Here is a 16,048-nt window from a genome sequence, read left to right on the forward strand (position 1 = left end):
TCGAGCCTGAGCCAGCATGGCGGCGTCCTTGTAACACGGTCCGCGCCGCAAAAGGGACGGCGGCCGCGGCGCCGGACCCTCGGGGTCACGAGTCAGCATGCTGAGAACCGCGTGGATGGCGCTGAGGTCGCTTCAGACCCAGGCAGTGGCCCGGGCTCCAGTCCGTGGGCTGCCGGGCGGAGCGTGCGCCCGGCCTCCCTCCCACCAGGGGGGCCTTCCCTCCCCTCCTGGAGGTGAGGAGCTGGGAACCCAAGCCTCGCGAGGAGGGAGGTGGGGTCGGGCGGAGAAGGAGGATACGCGGGACAGGGATGGAGGAGAAGAGCCAGAGCCTAATGCGGGAGAAAGGCCGGTGGGTGGGGAAGAAGTACGACGAGATGGGAGAGGCGTGGGGCAGCGGGGTGCGGAAGAAATGGGGCGGCTGTTAGGCGCCGAAACGCGAACACCTTGCAGGAAGGGTAACGCGAGGGCCACAGAAAGAAATCGAGGCTGGGCTGTTTAAGGGGATGGGCCTCGGCCCTCTGTCTCCCGCACAGGTGTCATCCTCCCGGCCCTTCGCGGATATGCCACCCAGAAACCAGGTAGGAGCTCTTGGGGTGGGACTAAAGCGTAGAGAGACTACCTGGAGGGACGCCAGGTGGCCAAGGGGTCAGGAGGTGGCTAGTTAGAACCGCTTGATGGGGGTGGGCCAGAGGTCCTGAGCAAGACTCCCACGTCCACCTTGTCAAAAGGCTGTAGCCTGAAACCTCCCGGGACGGAGCCGGGGTGGGCTGGGACTGGGTTTGAGTGAGAGTGAGCTAGCAGACGGAGGGCGTGCTGGGGTACCCAGGCCTACCTAGAGTCTAGGTAGACACTTTGCGTCTGCCCTTCCGAGGTGGAGGGCTTGGTTTCCCAATCCAAGGCAGTCTACATCTCTCTTACTAAAGAGCTCTCTCTTCCTAAGTACATGATATTGTACGCAAGTTATTTCTTCTCTCTCCATCGCATTCTAAAATGATTGTAAAAGCATCTATTGAGACGATTGTTGTTAGGATTCAGTAATAACACATGAAAAGTCTTCTTAGCACTGGGTGCCATAAATGCAGTCTATATTAGCATTTATTGCTACTAATGTTATGTACATAGCGGTAGAGCGGGGTCTGACTGGAGAGGACGAGTTATCTCCCCTGCACCTCTCCCTCATCTTCAAGGGAACAGGACACACACCCAGGCTGAGGGTTTCAATTTGTACTTACATTTCAGATGTCCTAAAGCTAGGAGGTCCCTCCTCAACCCCCTTATTTCATTCATGCAGTCAGCCAGCACACACTTGTTGAGTACCGTGAGGCCATGGACCACACTTGGGGATTCAAAGGGAGTCAAACTCAGTCCATCCACAAAAGGGCCCATGCTGGTAGGGGATTCGATAACTGTAGAGCCAGATGCGGAAGAAGTGAAGATGCAGTATGGGATCTTAGGCCGGGCAGTCTACTCCCTGCATGAAATATCAAGACAGTTGCCCGCAGCATTTGCAGAGGAGACACTGAGCCTAGAGATATCCAGTGTTTTGCTTGACACCTTGGGTGTCTGACAGAGTTAGTGAGAAAAGCCAGAACTGAGAGGGTGGACAGTGAGAGTTGACTCTTGGTGTTTTCCATCCCTACACTTGACAGTCCAGCGCAGCCAAGAAGATGACCCGCCTCCTTCCACACTTCTCAAAGGCTACCAGAACATTCCTGGAATCGAGAAGTAAGCAGAAAGAAATGTCTCTGAGGAGGCAGGGGGCCCTAAAAGGATTGGGAGGAGAAGGGGCAGACAGTGGCTGGCCTGGCCTGGTCCACTGTATCTGAAGTTTGGTTGTGGAATCAGGCAGAGGACTACTGAAGCCCGGCCTGGTGAGGGTGAGTCAGCAGCAGGAGCAGAATGGAGTTCATGGAGCTCAACTGCTTGCCTTTTTTTTTTTTTTTTTGTCCTCTGGTTCAGTTAGCAAAGAGGCAACATACCTCACGGGTCTTTTGAAATCTCTCTTGATCCTCACCAAAGCCCTCTGAGGGAAGAAATAGGGTCCCCCTTTTATAGATTACCTAGTTGTCCGATGTCATACAGCTTCCAAGGGACAGAGGAACTGAAAGACGGCAAAGCAGGGACCCTTCTGCTCAGTCCCTGTCCTCTACAGTGGGAAGTGCCCTGCGTGACATGAGAAGACAACAATGATTATAGAATTGAAATGTCTCCAAACAGATTGAACCGCACCTTGTAGAAATGAAAATCCTCCCTTCACCCTCCCCACGATGTGCCTGGAACACTCACGCTGCCAGTCCCAGTTCTGTGTAGTTCGCGGCACAGCAGATCAGATTCTTGCTGACTTGTAATCCCCGAGAAATGGCTCCCCACTTCCACAGAGACTCTTCTGTTATAAAAGAAATTTTCAGGGAGGCGCCTGGCTAGCTCAGTCAGTGGAGCATGCAACCCTCGATCTCGTAGAGATCTACATTGGGTGTACAGATTACTTAAAAATAAAATATTTTTTTAAAAAAAGAAATTTTCAACCATCCTTGCTTTTCAAACTAAAATGGAAACAGCATCGTTGCCCCTGTTCCCCCACACCTGTCTCTCGTTGCTATGGTTTCCCCACAGGTTGGACAATGTCGTAAGAAGACTCCTGTCTTTGGAAATGGCCAGCCAGGTAAGTGACCTGTGCGAAACCCCGGCCTCTCCTAGTCCTCTCCTCTTGGACTCCCTCCACCACCCCAGGCTTCTCAAGTCACAGTATGTAGCCCACTGTCATTCTGGGCCACTTGTCCATCCCCCAGACTGAGCATCTCTAGGGCAGGGACAGTCTTCATGGCCTCGGTTCTGTGACTGTGGCCAGGGCCTGTGGGGTGTGAACACTAGTTCTTAGGGGGTGGCCAACCACACAGATCCTCTGTCTCTGTCTTCAACAGAAGGAGAAGCTAAAAGTCAAGCAAGAACAGTTGATGAAGAAGATCGTGGAAAACCCTGAGGACACCGGCTCCCTGGAGGCTCGAAGTTGGTTAGGGGGTCCTGGGGGAGTGGGAGAGGGGAGTCTGGTAGCTGGTACTTGATCCCAGGCTCTTGTCTACAAGTACGCTAGGTATTAGATGCTGCTTGATAAAGGGAGAGAGACAAGAAGGACCCAGGGCAATGAAAACTGGACTCTGTGATGCTGGAGTCAGTGCCCAGGTCCCACCTCATACCTCTGTGCGAGCTCAGGAGAGTTTCTTCAGGAACCAACGCTTGACTCTGTGTCCCTCTCTACTCTGCAGCTAAGGTGGGGTGACGGGGCCCGGTGGTCAGGGCCAAGGCTCCACTTCACTCTGCAGTGCTGCCAGAACTCACTGTGTCCAGGAGGGGCCCGCTGTCGTGACAGCGTCTCCGTGGGGCCACCTTCCGCTTCTGCCCTGTCCCCACCTTTGCCATAAAGGCAGGGATCAAATGAGAGGCTACCTAAGGAAGACTACTGCAGGGCCTTAGGAGATGCATGAGAGCCGATAATTCCAAAAACTCATTAGTGAAAACACAGAGAGAAAGGTGCCCATGGGAAGGGGAGAGGCAAGGAGTAGGCCCTTGACGGTTCTGGAATCTGATCATACTGCAGTGGCCAGGAGCGCCCGTGCAGCACTGAATGGTTAACAGTGACACAGCAGGGGCTGTAGACTCATTCCTGAATGTAACCAAACGCTCTAAAGTTCCACCATGAAGATGCTATTTGCTGGGGCATCTGGGTGGCTTGGTTGGGTGTCCGACTTCAGCTCAGGTCATGATATCGCAGTTCGTGAGTTCGAGCCCCGCTTTGGGCTCTGTGCCGACAGCTCGGAGCCTGGAGCCTGCTTCGGAGTCTGTGTCTCCCTCTCTCTCTGCCCCTCCCCTGCTCACACTCTGCCTCTCTCTCCCTCAAAAGAAATAAACATTAAAAAAACTTTTTTTTTAAAAGAATGCTATTTGCTATGATTTGGGGATGATAGGTTTATAAGATTAAGGAACCTGCCTTCCTTAGACCTTGCTTTCTGAAGGACAGAGAATTCAAAGTCTTTTGAGATCTTGAAATTCAGAGAGCTTTGGGAGCTGCAGAGAGCTACACAAGAGCACTAGAGATTGTTATTCCTTGAGGTCTTAAAACATAACCCGGGCCCGGGCCCTTCCTTCCTCTGTGCCAGCTCTCATCCTTTGTGGTTTGTGGTTTCAGTTGTTGCCTTGACTGTCAAGATCCGCAATTATGAGGAACACATGCAGAAGCACCGAAAGGTAAGCCTCGGGCGTCGCTCCCAGCTCAACACCAGCAGCCGGGGTGGAGGAGGCTGAGAGGTGAAGGGCTCTGGGTCCAGAGAGGCAGCTGGGGAAGCCAGATGGCCACAAGGCCAGGGCACCCAGCCCCCAACTGCCGTGGGAAAAGCATTTCCCTCCTGCCGCCGTGGGGAGAAAACGGGAGCCTTACTGTGTTGTGCTGAGTGTCACCAATGATCAAGAATGCAGACTTCAGGGCATGGTCGCAGCGTCTGGCACATAGTGGGTCTTCAGGATTTCTGGGATGCTTGAATGGAGTCAAGTCGGCCCCGGGTTCAAATCTCAGCTTCGCCATTTCCACTTACCAGATGTGTGACTTTGGGGAAGTACTTTATGTGCCCAGGCCTCAGTTCTCCTGTCTGTAAAGTGGGGGGCATAGTAGTTCCTGCTGATGGGGTTGCAAGGACTAGGTGAAATAATAAAGCGGCAGCATGGTCATAGGAAGTATTAGACCTCGTGCAGAGCACTTCACGTGTGTCAACCCATTTAACCCTTAGAACCATGTTTCTATCCCAGGTTACAAAGGCATGGTCCAGGCATGAGGTGATTAAGTTACTCCTCAAAGCACACCACTAGGAAATGATGTGCTAGGACTTGAAACTAGGTGGTCTTGCTCTCGGGCCCATATTCTTTTTTTCTTTTTTCTTTCTTTTTTTTCCCCAAAGAATACAACTTGGGGGGTTTTTTAGGTTTTTTTTTTTTTATTTATGTTTTTTGAGACAGAGAGCACAAGGAGAGAGCAGAAAGGGCGGGGGAGAGAGAGAATCCCAAGCAGGCCCTGCGCTGCCACGGGGCTTAATCTCACAAATGAGATCATGACCTGAGCTGAGATCTAGAGTTGGATGTTTAACCAACTGAGCCACCCAAGTGCCCCTCCAGGGCCCATATCCTTAACCACAATGCCGTATCTCAGCACAGCCAAGGGCACAGAGCTGTGATTTAGGCAGCTGCACATATTTTTAATAAACACACGGTTGTAAATACAGAGCGGTCCAGCTCTGTGCATGGGCAGCACCTCAGGGTCCCCGGGAGCAGGCTGAGCTTGCTTCTTGGCAATGGGAGCTCTGCTCATTTGGAGTGTGGAACAGCAGCCCCCCTGCAGAAACCCCTCACAGAGGAGCGCATGCCTTCCCTCCTCTCCACCCCAGCTGACGGTTTGCAGAGCTGTGGGGAGGCTGAGCAGGTAGTGTAGGGCAAAGAGCATGAGATTTGGAGTAAGAGCCATAACTTTGGATTCCAGACCTGACCTCACACAAGGTCCCTGCCTGGCACAGTTCTAGGATCTTCTATCAATCAGATGATATCTTTGAGCCTTTATTTCCCCATCTGTAAAATGGGAATTGCTGTGGGAATATCAGTGTCATGCAAACATTGATATTTGCACTATATTGTTGGGAGGTTTCAATGAGTTGATGAAATGACCATCGCTTGTTACTATAAAGTGGCTCGCCACTTATTTATATGATACTAAAAGTAATATACCAACTCTTTCGCAGGACAAAACCCACAAGCGCTATCTGCTGATGAGCATCGACCAGAGGAACAAGATGCTCAAAGACCTCCGGAAGACCAACTATAGTGTCTTTGAGAAGGTCTGCAAGGAGCTGGGGCTCGAGTACACCATCCCCCCTCTGTACCGCCGGAAAGCCCACCGCCGCTTGGCGGCCAAGAAGGCGCTGTGCATTCGGGTACGCGTCAGAATCGCGGCTTTCGCTGGCCCCATGCAGGGACTGTGGTGGAGAGATCAGAAGGGAGGGTAGTCTGTTCCTGACTGAGGCAACGAACCGGCCCGAAGGCCTTGAGGAGGCTCCCAGGCCATCAGCCCCATAGAGAAAGGCTGACATGACCCTCCGGGAGAGTCCATTCCCACCCCAGCCGCTCTAAGTCTGAGGTTTTGCATAGGGTCACAGTCTCTCCCTGCTCCCTTTCATCCCCAGGTTTTCCAGGAGGTACAAAAGCTGAAGAAGCAAAAAAGGGCCTTAAAAGCGGCAGCCGAGGCAGCCCGGAAACAAGGCCAGAAGAACCCACCGAGCCCTTCCAGAGCCGGACCAGAGACAATCAAAGAAAACCAATAAATTGTATTAGAGTTCCGTCTTTCTGCGTTAAAGAAGAATAGGAGAGAAGGTGGGGCTCTTGTGCACTGAGGACGAGGAGGAGGAATTCGCTCGTTCAGCTCTGGGATCCCGGGCTTGTCTGAGGCAGAGCCTCTGCTTCACGCACCTGAGGACACATTCTCACAACACGCCTCGCACACACTCACATAAACAGCGCCCCGTTGCCCGCCTCCTTCCTGTGGAGGGGAGACTGAGCGCACAGCAGCACAGAGGAAGTGTGGCCGGCTGGCTGCCGGGTGAGGCCAGCCGGCCGTCAGGGCTGGAAGCTGAAGCTCACCAGGCAGAAATGGGGCGGGGAAGCGATCCAGGGCAAAGGAATTGCAAGGGCAAAGGCAAAGACGTCAGCAGGTACATGCTGTGTCCAGAGAGCACTGGGCACGAGAAGTAGAGCGTGAAGGTAAGATGAGGCTGGGGTGTGAAGGGCCTGATGTGCTGGCTGCCCTTTAGGGCGTGGGGCGCCGGTTATGGTTTAAAACCAAAGGAGTGAAGACAGCACCAGGTCTGTTTAGACAGTTAAGCAGGTGGAGGGTGGATCAGAGGGGGAGCAATCCGAACACTTTATTGTTTGGGGGGCAGGGGTGCTGGTGTTCAGATTAAGAATCTGATAAAAGCTACAAGTCCTATTCGCGAGAAACTGCACATACACAAAACATTCCTTATAAATTCTGGGGAGTTACAGGTACCCCTTTTCCTGCAAAGTTCACCCATTCACACCAAGTGAAGTGTCAAGGCCTTGACATCTGAGCACGTGTGGAAGGTTTGCAGAAGCAAGAGTCTGTGTCTAACACAGACTGAATAAAGAAGAGCAGGAAGAGATGAGGTCAGGGCAGGGCAGACAGCAGATAATCTAGAGCTTTCTGGGTGTATTGGTCTCCTCAGGCTGCCATTAAAAACCATAAACTGGCTTAACAGAAACATTTTTCTCAAAGTTCTGGAGGCCAGGAAGTCCGAGGTCTAGGTGCTGCCCAATTTGATTTCTGGTAAGAAATCTTCCTGGCTTGAAGATGACCGCTTTCAGACTATGTCCTCACATGCAAGGAGAGAGAGAAAGATCTCTTCTTATAAGGGCACTAATCTATGAGAACTCTACCCTCATGACCTCATCTAAAGGCCCCTCCAAATCCCATCATTAGAGCTTCAATATGTGAATTTGGGGAGGTACACAAACATTCAGTCCACTACAAATGGGGAAGAGATTCTGGAATTCATTCTGAGATGGGAAACCATTGAGGAAAGACAAAATAGAAAGATATGTTAAAGTGACGTCCAAAGAGAAGCCAGAAACTTAGTTCCAGGACTGCAGTGAGGCCTAAGCTAGAACCAAATTTACAGGTTATGTTTAGATGGCACGTGAAGCCATGGGTGTGGGTGAAACCGCCCAGTGAGAAAATAGGCTGACTCAGGAGCGGCTGAGGGGAGGAGGAAGGTAAAGTGGGGGTAGAACAGAGAGGCTGGGGTCCTGCACCATCAGACATAGGATGAGAGGCTGAGAATGAGAGCTCTTTGGATAACACCTCCAGGAACAGCAGGGAAGGCCCTTTACGGGGCGGCAGGACTTGGAGTGGACACAGCCACATGGAGATACCTTGCTGAAGGGCCAGGTGCCATCATATAAGGGAGCCAGTAGAGAAGTTGAGAAAAGGGACACAATGGGGCAGACCCAACAGGAAAAGCATCGTTGTAAGTGCTCCATAGGCACAATATCTCATCCAATCTATAAAGCCAACTTCCCTTCCCATCGACCCTATGCTGGCATGAGGAGCCTCATTTTAGCACATGAGAACTGAGGCTCAGAGGTTAGGTAGCTTGTCCAAGTTCACACAGCTGGTTAGAGGCAGGCCTAGGATTCAAGCCCACATCCATCGTATTCCAAGCCTGTGTTCTGCTCATTTTACCATACTGCATAGGGGCAACGACAACAGAGCCCTGAGACACCATGGAAGGAATCTAGGCTATAGCAAACTTAAACGCCTTTAGCAATCAGGCAGGTTAACGTAATGTATGAAAGGCCAGGTATAAGATAGTGATGCTAAGCTGCTTGATACATTCCTATCCTAATTCTTTCCCCTTTTAAAACTGCACAGAAAAGGCACAATCAAATCAAAGCCTTTGGCTGCCCACTTTCAATGACTTTATGGTATCCAATACTGAGATATTGGTTAAGGACCAAAAAGTCTTCAAAGCAAAGTAGTTTCAGTGGGATGGAGAGAACTGAATCTAAGTTGCAGTGAGGCAGACAGTGCGGATATTAAGGAAATTCAAGTTGTGAGTAGACTTTTATTTTATTTTTATTTTTTAATGTTTGTTTATTTTTGAGAGAGAGCAGGAGCGAGGAGTGGTGGGCAGACAGGGGCAGAGAATCCAAGGCTGGCTCTGAGCTGGCTCCCAGCTGTCAGTGCAGAGCCAGATGTGGGGCTCGAACTCACAAACCTTGAAGTCATGACCTGAGCTGAAGTCCGACTCTCAACCAGCTGAGTTACCCAGGTGCCCCTAGACTACTTTCGAAAACATGGCTGGGAAGGGAAGGGGACTAGAGAAGGAATGGGAAGGACTTGAGCTGTCGGGGTGAGACTTTGCAGTAGTAGGTGTGGTTATAAAGAGGTGATGTTCCATTGAGGGGGAAAAGCTGATGAGACAGATGAGCTCTGCTGGATTAGGGGGCCATGGGGGAGTGCAGAAGACGTCTCCCGAAAGGTAGTCAGAGTCGGAGTGGAGAGTCTTGAATGCCATGCCAAGCAGGACTGTGATCCGGCAAACAGTTGGGAAGCACAAAAGGGGTGCGTCATGTTGAAAATGGGAACTGCTGAATTTAGCCTAGCAGCCAGTGCACGTGGAGAGAAAACATACTAATGCAGGCAGAAAAAGATATGAAGAGCTAAATGGGAGAAAGATTTTGGAGGTAAAAGCAGAAGTGGTGACTGATAATAGGACCCGAGGAGACCAGAGTTGTTGGCCAAGCCTCAGATTTCAAGTCTGAGCGGCTGGAGGGAAAGTGGATTCGTAGGTCTTATAAGTATTGAACTTTACAGATATGGTTGCTCATCAAAGTACAAACGTGCCGCAGATAACAGGAAGGTGATGCTAGAGCTCACGACGCGCGTGAAGTACGGGGTCGCTGCCCTCAAAGCAGAGAACTGCATGGGAGGCGACTGCTCAGCAGTGTGAAAAGAGGGAGCTTCAGAGAAAGCCCAGCACGCTTCCTCCCGGAGCGGTCAGACGTGAACAGGCCTGGTCTGCTTCACCGAGCACGAAACCAGGGGGGACTTCACTCCCAAGTCGCTTTTAGGACGGAAACGCGAATTAAGGACTTCTGACCCTTCAACCTCCAAAAAGATTACTGAGAGCTTCGTGGCATTTTGCACAATCTCGGGGATTCCTCTCTGCAACCTGTGAGGCGGGTGACCCCTGCACGTTACGTACGGGGTAGGCCAGCCTCGCGGCGCTCGGAAAGGGCGGGGCCGGGACCTCACCCCAGGTCCGGTGGCCCACTCCGAAGTTCCGCTCGGACTTCCCGCGTCCCGGGAAGGGGATAGCCTTGCCACCCCAGCTGGCGACAAACACAGAGCTCGAACCGAGAAGCCCAACCCACCACGGAGGCGCCAGCTGCCAGCCCAATGAGCGTCCGCCTCCCGCGCCTCCCAACAAGCCGCACGCTGATTGGCTTTCTTAGCCAGCCGCCGCGTTGCCCTGGCAACCAAGCAGGGGGACGCGGCGGCCAGGCGGCCAGGCCTAGCGCTACCCAGCCCCAGGTCTCATCACTTGCCTCACTGATATCTGGCACCATGTCGGTGCGGACGCTACCGCTGCTCTTCTTGAACTTGGGCGGGGAGATGCTTTACATCCTGGACCAGCGGCTGCGGGCTCAGAACATCCCGGGAAACAAGGCCCGCAAAGGTGAGAGGCGCCCGACCCGCGGAGCCAGCCCCGCGCCCCGCAGCCCAGCCCCCAAGCCCCCCTTGCAGGCTGACCTACACCGCCGCACCCCGCGCTTCTATAGCCAGGGCCCTTTCTCACAATGCCACAGCCCCACCCGGTCAGAGCCCCTCCAGGAGTCAAATTCTCCAAAAAGATTTTTTCGCAGCAGAAGGATTGAATACCCGCGCTGAGGTATATTATTAGGGGACCTGACACCCTCACCTACAATTTCCTCCCCCCCTCAAATTGGAGAGACGATTTCCCAGTCTCTCCTGACAAGTGATCCCTCTCAAATGTAGGAGTCCCAGGCGCCCACCACCTGGCGACACACTCTTCGCCAGCCCAAGCATCCTCTTCCCCCACCCCAACGAGGTGTGGCTTCCGTCACCCATATACACCACATCTAATCTCCAGAGAAATGACCACATAGAACTCTCTGCCACTCTTACCCTCTCCCTCTTTTCCTTCCTCTCAACCAACATCCGCTTTCACCAGGCTTCCTGGGATTAAGTACAAAAGAAATATGTATTTCCAGGTAGATATGAAGGTTGATATGAAGGTAACTGACATGACCCAAGATAAAAAGAAATGTATTCTCTCCAACAGTCTGTGTGCTCAATTGATGTTAAACGTGCATATTCGGATGTTAAGCATACATATTCAGATATTCACTGTTGTGCCTGTGCGATTGAGTCCAAGTCCATGCACAAAGAGATAAAAAGAGCTCCCTGCAGCATGCCCCCTCCATTCATTCTGCACAGGGCCACCGGTGAGCTTCCTAAAATGCAAATCTGCCCATACTCTCCGCTACTTAAAACCCTTTGTCAGCTTTCCATTGCTGTTTGGATAGAGACCAAGTCTTTGGCAGGACATTTCAGGGCCCTCGCTGACCTGTACTCTCTCCACCTCTGCAGTGCTACCTTCCACCACTGCCTGCCTCCTACTGGGTATCTTAATAATAGGTCTACTTTAAAGCATGTGCATTCATAGTTCCATGCTAGTAACCCCCAACTACCCCAAACCTTCCATTTCTGTGCTAATAGTTCCCCTTCCATCCTGCATTTTCAGCTTAAGAATCATCCCCTTCAGGAAGATGGGGGACAGGATCCGAGAATACTGCACAGCCCTCCATGCATGCCTCTCCCTGCCTTATCACTGGCCGTGTTCTGCTGAAACAGTCTTTGAGTGTCTCCCCCGAAAGTGATGCTCTTCTTCCTCTTTGTACTCTAGCACCTAGCGTAGTGCCTAGAGGCCGGAATAAGTTGGTGTTCAGTCAGAGTTTGTTGAACTGATGATCTAAATTGGCTGTTTTATATGACGTTGCCATTTCTTCCTCAAGAGGGTTCTGTTTTCCTTGGCACATGTGTTCCGTGATTTCACTGGGCCTAATGGCACTAGTGAGCTGACAGTCCTTGCCCTGGTGATCTGCATCTTGGAAGACAGTGTAAATTAGCAATTAAGAGCATACCCACTGGGGGTCATACAATTGGGTTCCAACTCCAGCCTTGCCATTGAACCAGTTGTATGAACTTGGAGTATCACCTCGATCGATAAGCCCATTTCTTTTTCTGTAGAGTGGGCATCATACATACTTAGAGCGAAGCTGTGAGAATTGAATGAGATCATGGACTCAACCTATTTTGTACAATGAGGAGCACGTGCTGGCTTTCAAGAGGGGGTCTGGGCAAGACCCTGTGAATACAAAGGGACTGGTGTCCTTTGTTTTCAGGAGCCGACTCCTGGGTTGGCTAAACGCAGCTTTAGGGAGTTTCAGCCATCTTTAGCAATTCACATTCACTCACTGGTTCCTTCTGTCCACAGTCTGGGTGAGTGTCAGACATCAATGTGAGATGCTGGACGGAGTCTGATCCAGCCCTTTTGTGCAGGGCTTTGGAGCAGTCTCCTCTGGGGGGGCGGAACATATCTTCCTGACAGCAACAATAAACATTTACTAAGCACTTACTGTGTACCAAAGACTTCTCTGAAGACCTTAATCCCCACAACTACACTATCTTTTAGGTAATACTATCCCCTTTATACAGTTGGGGAAGCTAGATTTAATTTACCTGGGGCTACATAGGCAGTAAGAGGAAGAGTAAAGGATTTGAACCCAGGTCATCGGGCTCCAGCGCTCACCCTCTTAACAACTATGTCCTCAACTGCTGCATGATACTTCCATACGTGGAGGGGCAGGGGGGACTGTATCAGATTCTTTGGGGGGGGGGGGAATGGGAGGTGGGAAGACAGGGAGAGCTTTGAAAAAAGTCTCCAATGTACCCACTGATTTTATGAAAGAAACGGCAGAGAGTAACTGACTCCTGGGGACTTGAGGAAGACAGTGACAGTGACAAAACAGGGTGGAGGGCTCAGGATTCAGAAAGCCAAGAAGCCCCCTCTGTCCCACCATGGAGGGTTGGCGTAGCTGCAGGAGCCACTGTGACAGTTACTGGCGCCCAGAGGCCTATAAAACACCAGACACCGGTAAACAAGTCCTCGTTGATGCCGTGAATGGAGATCATATTTCTTCTAGGTGTTTTCATTACCTTACACGACTAATTGGTCTCCTGGAGGCCATCCCGCTCCCACAAGGCCCGTGCATATATTGCAGTTTTTAGCCACAGCACAGTCTCTAGTTTAGCATTCAACAGAAAGGAAGTACCGTCTCTCTGGGGCAACTTTTGAGTGTTGCATATGAATGTCGTCCCACGTTTTAAGCAATAGCAAGAATAATAGAAGCTGCCTTTGCCTCACTCCATTCCTCTTAAAAATACTCATAAATAAGACCCTATTACGTTTCGTTTACACTCCTCATTTTACAGAAGGGGAGTCCGAGGCAGAGAGCCAGTAAGTGATTTTTTCCAGGACAAGCAGATCACAGTGTAGTACTTGCGGAACAACCAAATGGAGGTGGGATTCTGTTTTTATTTTTCTAGTTCCAATTTAGTACGCAGCCTTGAGCCTTCCTCCCACTCAAAGTATAACTAAAGTGAAATTGTCGCAACCAAGTCACCTGGAAAAATAACAGAAAGACAGAACATGGTTTTTACCTTCCCATGATCCTCAGGAGGACATGGATGAGGAGCTCACAGCACTAGAGCGACCCCTGCTGGAAATGAGTGTCATTGCCCGTACCCAGGACCGGCTTTTGCCCAGCTCCACTTTGCCAACAGCAGGGAGCCACTGTCCCTTAGGGTAATGAGCCCCTTGCGGCACCACCCCTCTGAATGCCCACGAATGCATCAGGCAAGATCGCCTGTAAAATAAATGCCACCAAAAGACAGGAGATGTGGCCATTATGCCAAAGAAACCAGTATCTGCTCTAAGTAGACCTGGTTCTTGGTACTGTTTCCCCAGTGTTTTCTCTCCAAAACCCTGTGACTTATGGGAAAAAGATGGTGACTTTTCCCAGAGGAGTCTAACCTCGCAGTGGGAACCTTTTGCCACCAGTTAGAGCATGGCTCTGGCTGTACTTTCAAACTGGTTTCTTAAGTGCTGTTGGTGCTGTATATTGAAGGCACATGGATGCTTGATTGTAACTTCAGAAATCACCTCTGCAACAACCTAGTGCAAATGTTTCCAAAAGAGGCCATTAATTACTAAATGTTTTCAAAATGTAGATGAAATAAATAAATAAAAAGAAAATGTGGATGCGTGTAGAACCCTGCTCAGAGGGGGGGGGGGGTTGGAGTTCTACATTGAAATCTCCCCCAAAAAATTAAGGAAAGAAAAAAAAGCCGTATATCATCCTTTACGGGTGATGTCCAGAGTGGTGTGGTACAGAAAGCGGAGCCAGAAGAGAAGCCAGCTAAGTGCTCAATGTGTGTCATCCGTTTCATCCCCACAGCAACCCTATGAGGTCGATGTAGTTATGATCCCCATTTTACAGATGCAGAAACTGAGGTTCAATAAGTTGCTTGAAGTTACATAGCTAGTAAGTGGTAGAGCCAGATCTCAGCCTATAAAGGGTCGTGATTCTCACAGATGTCTCCAGCCAAGTACCTTTCTCCTCATTTGGTTTCCCCTTGGCATGTCCCTGGCAGCCTTTGTCCTCGGCACTTTCTTTGCCGTAGTCCCCTCATTACTGCCCTCTTTCTACACGGAAGTCATGCATCTATGTGTATAAAGTAAATCAGAAACAAATGGACGGTTTTTTTCCTTTTAGTTCACCTTTCAGGTTTTCTATCTGGAACAGCTCCATCTGCACTGTGGACAGGGAAATCTTACCTTCACAAAAAACCCGGTTGTAGAAAACGAAAATCCTCTCTCTACCTGTTTTTGGGACTCTTCCTCATGAAAGTTAGTGTTTGTAAAAGCCTTTGAGTGGTGTGTATTCTCATAGCATTAGAGAAAATGACTCCTCGGGCCTTTCGAGATCAACCCGAGGTGTTTCCTCTGGTTTCCTCCCCCACGAGGCCCCGTCCCGAAGACATAGCCCCCCTAGGGATCTTTTGCAACTTGTTATGAATCCATTATCCTTTCCAAGGTTTCACATGGAAGGTGGAGTATCTGCATTAGACGTTACTGCCCGCGTGCAAAATAAAGTTTCCTACGCCAGAGCATTGGAATTGGTATTGTTAAAGCCTCCTTGAAAAGAATGTTCTTGCTTCATGAACCGGTGTTTTCTTTTTATCTGCTTCATGTAGATGAATGGACAGAGGTGGACAGAAAACGAGGTAGGCTATCTCTGGGCTGCATGTGTTCAGTCTGCATCCACAGGCTCCCTTAGCCCTGTATCACTGGGCTTTACAGTGGGACCCACTCTAAATATTCCTAAGGGAAAACACAGGCGTGAGTTTCTCCTGAGCCAAGACACTGGTTACATGGCGGAATCTCTTACTTAAATATAGCACATAAGATGAAAACCAAGCAGACTTTGCCAAAGGACCCTATGGCACCTGATGTATTTGTCTTGTTTCATCAGAGCGAGTCTGGCAGGGACCGCTGGGACAGTAGCCACACCTCTGGGGAGGCTGTCCTAGCTGATAGTCCTTAGCCCCGCTCTGTGACAGTTTTGTGCAGCCAAAGAACTGTACTTCGACACCAGTGCTCCTCCCCCAGCCATTCCCCTTGGCACACAGAGATCTCTACTGAGCAACGGGGAAATGGAAGCATGTGGCTGCATGGCTGCCAGAGCTGGGGGCTGAAGCATGCGTGCACCAGGGCCTCATTGTGCCAGACCTTCAGCTTCCCCTTCACCTGCAACCAACAGCAAACCTGAAAATTTGGCCGGCTCCCCAGAATAAAACCTCAGCCTTTCCCACCCTTAAATGTCACAGGTTTCTTCTATCACTTGACATTTGGGTGCAGTGTATGCATGCCATTAGCCGTCGTCCTCAGTATTTTAAATGCTGTCACCATATCAAGTGCCGAGATGACACATGTAATATTTAAGAGCACAGTAAAATCAAACACCCATCTTCATTTCACTTCTACCCCCAGCTATGTGACCTTGGACTTTCACCTCTCTAAGACTCAGTGGTCCTCCTTGACAGAATAAGGAGAGTAATTCAGACTTGTCTCTGGGTTTAAATGAGATAATGCATGGAAAGTTCTAAGCCCAGTCCTTGGAACACAGTAAGGATTCAAAAATGGTAACCATCCGGAAGTAGTAACTTCTCCGTTTTACCCTCGGTTCCAAATTGCATGTTCCCAATAACAATCAAATGTAGAGCCGAGGTGGTTGGTAAAAAACCCAGTTGTTTTCAGGGGCGCCTGGGTGGCTAAGTAGGTTAAGTGTC

At 50.5% G+C, this 16,048-nt stretch overlaps 2 protein-coding genes and 1 long non-coding RNA gene across 6 annotated transcripts in view; 2 read left to right on the plus strand and 1 right to left on the minus strand.

Annotated features, from left to right (window-relative positions):
• MRPS15 (mitochondrial ribosomal protein S15) lies at positions 1–6,375 on the plus strand. Of its 2 annotated transcripts, XM_029949655.1 has the most exons (8): positions 1–233; positions 534–578; positions 1,650–1,725; positions 2,614–2,662; positions 2,922–3,006; positions 4,184–4,242; positions 5,778–5,969; positions 6,219–6,375. In XM_029949655.1, exons 1-8 carry the CDS (start codon positions 98–100, stop codon positions 6,354–6,356), a joined length of 780 nt encoding a protein of 259 aa, XP_029805515.1. In that variant the 5' UTR covers positions 1–97; the 3' UTR covers positions 6,357–6,375. The 2 variants fall into 2 exon arrangements, with proteins under 2 accessions (XP_029805515.1, XP_029805516.1); XM_029949656.1 differs by lacking the exon at positions 534–578.
• The window catches only part of LOC115300071, a 14,979-nt gene continuing 890 nt past the window's right edge, over positions 1,960–16,048 (minus strand). The window contains exons 2-4 of the long non-coding RNA XR_003912488.1: positions 4,433–4,640; positions 2,287–2,386; positions 1,960–2,163 (exon numbers count right to left, since the gene is read on the minus strand). This is a non-coding gene — a long non-coding RNA (uncharacterized LOC115300071). The remainder of the gene's footprint in view (positions 2,164–2,286; positions 2,387–4,432; positions 4,641–16,048) is intronic.
• OSCP1 (organic solute carrier partner 1) overlaps positions 9,447–16,048 on the plus strand; it is a 26,789-nt gene continuing 20,187 nt past the window's right edge. The window contains exons 1-2 of one of the 3 annotated variants that reach the window (XM_029949651.1): positions 9,447–10,289; positions 14,954–14,983. In XM_029949651.1, coding sequence (XP_029805511.1) covers positions 10,010–10,289; positions 14,954–14,983 — 310 coding nt within the window. In that variant the 5' untranslated portion in view covers positions 9,447–10,009. The remainder of the gene's footprint in view (positions 10,290–14,953; positions 14,984–16,048) is intronic. The other 2 variants (XM_029949653.1, XM_029949654.1) reach the window with 2 other exon arrangements.

This window comes from Suricata suricatta, chromosome 8, assembly GCF_006229205.1.
Source record: "Suricata suricatta isolate VVHF042 chromosome 8, meerkat_22Aug2017_6uvM2_HiC, whole genome shotgun sequence".
NCBI classification, from domain to species: Eukaryota; Metazoa; Chordata; class Mammalia; order Carnivora; family Herpestidae; genus Suricata; species Suricata suricatta.

What these genes read in the sequence shown, in the direction of transcription:
- MRPS15 (XM_029949655.1), top strand. Translation starts at nt 98, where the DNA reads ATGCTGAGAACCGCGTGGATGGCGCTGAGGTCGCTTCAGACCCAGGCA. An exon ending in AACATTCCTGGAATCGAGAA is followed by an intron (nt 1,726 to 2,613) that starts GTAAGCAGAAAG and finishes GTTTCCCCACAG; the next exon opens with GTTGGACAATGTCGTAAGAA. An exon ending in CTTTGGAAATGGCCAGCCAG is followed by an intron (nt 2,663 to 2,921) that starts GTAAGTGACCTG and finishes TGTCTTCAACAG; the next exon opens with AAGGAGAAGCTAAAAGTCAA.